This window comes from Bison bison, unplaced genomic scaffold (assembly GCF_000754665.1).
Source record: "Bison bison bison isolate TAMUID 2011002044 unplaced genomic scaffold, Bison_UMD1.0 scf7180017864113, whole genome shotgun sequence".
NCBI lineage: Eukaryota > Metazoa > Chordata > Mammalia > Artiodactyla > Bovidae > Bison > Bison bison.
Window position 1 is genome coordinate 63,033 of NW_011494685.1, and position 3,701 is coordinate 66,733.

Here is a 3,701-nt window from a genome sequence, read left to right on the forward strand (position 1 = left end):
CGCTCAGTCGTGTCCAACTCTTGGCAACCCCATGAATCGCAGCATGCCAGGCCTCCCTGTCCATCACCAACTCCCGGAGTTCACTCAGACTCACGTCCATCGAGTCAGTGATGCCATCCAGCCATCTCATCCTCTGTCATCCCCTTCTCCTCTTGTCCCCAATCCCTCCCAGCATCAGAGTCTTTTCCAATGAGTCAACTCTTCGCATGAGGTGGCCAAAGTACTGGAGTTTCAGCTTTAGCGTCATTCCTTCCAAAGAAATCCCAGGGCTGATCTCCTTCAGAATGGACTGGTTGGATCTCCTTGCAGTCCAAGGGACTCTCAAGAGTCTTCTCCAACACCACAGTTCAAAAGCATCAATTCTTCGACTCTCAGGCTTCCACCACTTAAAATATGCTGATGGAAAGAGGCCATTCGTTGGGACAATTGTAACAGTTTGCCTTTCTCCCACTTGTTTGCCTTCAAATCATCTCATGCTTGTTTATAATAGACATAGTATTATTTATTATTTTAAAATTTTTCTTTACTTATTTTTTTGGACATGCTGCGCAGCTTATGGGATCTTAGTTCCCCAACCAGGGATCAGACCAGTGTCCTGGCAGTGAACGTGCCAAGTCTTAACCTCTGGACCACCATGGAATCTCCGCTTAGTGTTTTCTTATAAGAAATGACTGAATCAGAGCAATAGATGTTAGATTTGCGGGAAGCCAATTTAATGATGGTGGGTAGCAGTGTGCAGGAGACTCTGTGCCGGGCATGTGCTTTCTGAGTCTGTCATCTCATCCCCAGGTGAGGTCCAGGCTGCTGCTATCTCCATTCAGCAGACATGGACACTGAGGCTTAGAGAGGTCAGGCACCCTGCCCAGGCTCTCACACCCAGCAGTGTGGTGTGGACTGGTCTGATCAGAGCCTGGACACTTAACTGTGGTGCCGTCCACCTGCTTTCCTCCAGAGGCCCTCGTGTCCATCATGGCATCCCTGATGGAGCATCAGGAGGGAGCTCGCTGCCTCTCCCCTTGGGTCACTTGGATGAGTCCTTGTTTTGGAGTCCAGGGCCCCGAGGGCTGTCCTTCCTTGTCCCTCTCCTGCTCCCAGCCCACTGACCGAGCACTCCTCGGCCTTCCCGCAGGACTCGGGTGGCCATGCTCCAGTTCAGGCAGCTCAGTGCCTGGGAGCTCTTCTGCTGGGCACAGCAGAGCAGCGCCATCACCCTGGGGTTGGTGACCTCGGTGTGCCACTTGCCCGCTCTGTGGCTTTGCCCTCCTGTTCAGTGAGGACACGGCACTTCCCATCCTAGCCACGTGGGCACCAGTGGGGCGGCTCCCATCCTGGGGGAGGGTGGCCAGGCTGGTGACCCTGAGGCCTTCCTCAGGAGGAGGCCCGGGGGAAGGGGCTGGCATGGGCCCTGACTCTGAGGCAGGTGTTTGTCTCCACTGAGTCCATAGTCAACCCAGATGTGTCACTTCCCTGCCCTGTTCTTTGTTGTTTTCTGATTTTTATAAATGCTTATTTCATCTTGAATTTGGGATTGATCCCTGTTCAGTTCCATGTGGATAATTTCTAGCCTTTGTAGCCTTCTGTTGTCTGAGGGTTCTTGTTAGAGCTCAGGGGAGGGTGCCCAGTTTATCCAGCTGCTATTAAATGAGTTCAGCTGTGTTTTGCACTAAGTCACTTTGTTATCACCAAGCTCCTATGGGGCTGCACTGGATCAGTATTTTTTATAGAATCCCACTAAAAAGGCACAGGTTAGTTGGTTAAAACAACACACTCATTGTTTATAAAAATACATGCCATGCATGTTTCCTAAAACCTCCCCCTGGCTTAACCACACACCCAATATATCAGTGAGACCTGTCTGGACCCTGAGGGGTTAATCTGTTCCCCACACTGTTGCCACCACTGTCTTTCCTGTCCTCACACCCAGGACAAGCAGAAAAGCTGGGAGTCCAGGAGATATCATCTCTCTCTTTTTTCCTTAATTAGTTTATTTTTTAATTGAAGGATAATTGCTTTACAGAATTCTGTTCTTTTCTGTCAAACCTCAACATGAGTCAGTCATAGGTACCCATATATCCACTCCCTTTTGAACCTCCCTCCCATCTCCCTTGCCATCCCACCACTCTAGGTTGATACAAGATCATGTCTTAGTGAAGACCTGGGGGTGCTTTATGTAAGCCACAGTGAGTGAAGTACACTCAAACTGCGTGTAAGTACTTAAATGTGTAGCCCCCAGTCTGTATGTTACTGAGAAATATGAGCCAGACACATGGTGTTCGTATGGAGGGGATAGGCACCTTTTCTGTGTTTCTCTTGTTGTCATGGGTTCCAGTAACCTGCATCATCACTACAAATGACCTTGGGTGGTGGCACAAGCTGTGTCCTTTTCTCCTTCAAACAGAAAGGTCTGGATGGCTTTGCTGAGAGGTTTCTTATTCTAGCTGTGGTGCTTCTGAGCAGCATCTGGCAATGAGCACAGTCCTTTCATCAGGGCAGTTCATGCCATGAAGGGTTCACGATGCCAGCATCACTCTGCTGTCCTGCCCGGTGGGGCCATCTGGTCACTGGATTCCAAGGAGGGCAAAGCCTGGCTGCAGGGAGGCTCCCATCCTGGGTCTCTGCACTCAGTCGGGTACTCTCGCTGCCCCACAGCCCCGCTTCTCTTGAAGAAGACAGCCCTTTAAGATGGCATTAAGCTAGAACAAGGCACTTTTTTATGCTTGGCAGATAGCATAGCTAATAGATTTTCAAATAAGTTTCTGGTTATCATGTAAAGCCTGTGTGATTGCCTTTTTCGACACAATCTATTGTTACCCAATTTTACGCTTACCTCACTCACTTAGCTGCCAGCTTTACGGGAAGAGGTACGAGATGACAAGAGCACCATCAAATGTGAAACCTCGACCCCCACCTTGTGGCGGGCCCTTCGGCTTGACCGGCTGCACATGGGGGCGATGCGCACAGCCAGCCACGATGACATCAGGGATGACCGCAAGTAAGGGGCCTGCGCGCCTCGTCGTCAGTGTCAGGAGCCCAGAGCCTCTTGTCTTGAAAGGGTTGCAAGGATTGTTGCAAGGAATCCCACTGGGTTTGGTGTCTGTGTTTAGTGGTGAACTTCAGGTGCTGGGAGAGAAGAGCTCAGTGGCCTCAGTGATTTTAGGAAATGTCCATCTCTACGGATTGACTCCTGTGGGAGCTTTCTTCCTGCTCTTGCTAGAGGTCTGCCCGGCGCTCATTCCTGACAGTGACGGCCCCATGCCTCTCGTGTTCACTTCTTGAGCGTCCCTCCCTTTTCCTCAGGGGTCTCCTCTCAGGAGATCCTGTCCCCTCCTGTAACTGACACTGTCTTCCTTCAGACCACCACCTGCTGAGCTCCTGTCCTGAGCCAGGCAGCGCTCGATGGAGGGCACGTGTGGTCACCTGACCAGCAGCCCTGCACAGTGACCATTGCTGTCTTGCCATGGGCAGGGATGGTGACCTGCGGGAGGTGGGGGGAACTGCCCAGAGCAGGGGAGCTCGCCTTCTCCTGGAGTGTCATCACCTGCCAAGCAGGGACCCTGAGGGAGGGTCGGAGCGCCTTCTGAACCAGCTGGCCTGGAGTCAAGCCCTCCTCGGGGGAGAGCTCGAGGCAGAGAATCTCAGCTTCCCGGTGCAGTTGTCTGACGCCGGGAGCCTGCATTGCTCATGTGGAGTGTGGTTGGTGA

General features: G+C 51.9%; 1 protein-coding gene across 1 annotated transcript in view; it reads left to right on the top strand.

Moving 5' to 3' along the window:
• LOC104988023 (liprin-alpha-1-like) overlaps window positions 1–3,701 on the top strand; it is a 34,477-nt gene that overhangs the window by 23,801 nt on the left and 6,975 nt on the right. Inside the window, 2 exon segments of the mRNA XM_010839156.1 lie at window positions 1,130–1,270; window positions 2,774–2,992. Coding sequence (XP_010837458.1) covers window positions 1,130–1,270; window positions 2,774–2,992 — 360 coding nt within the window.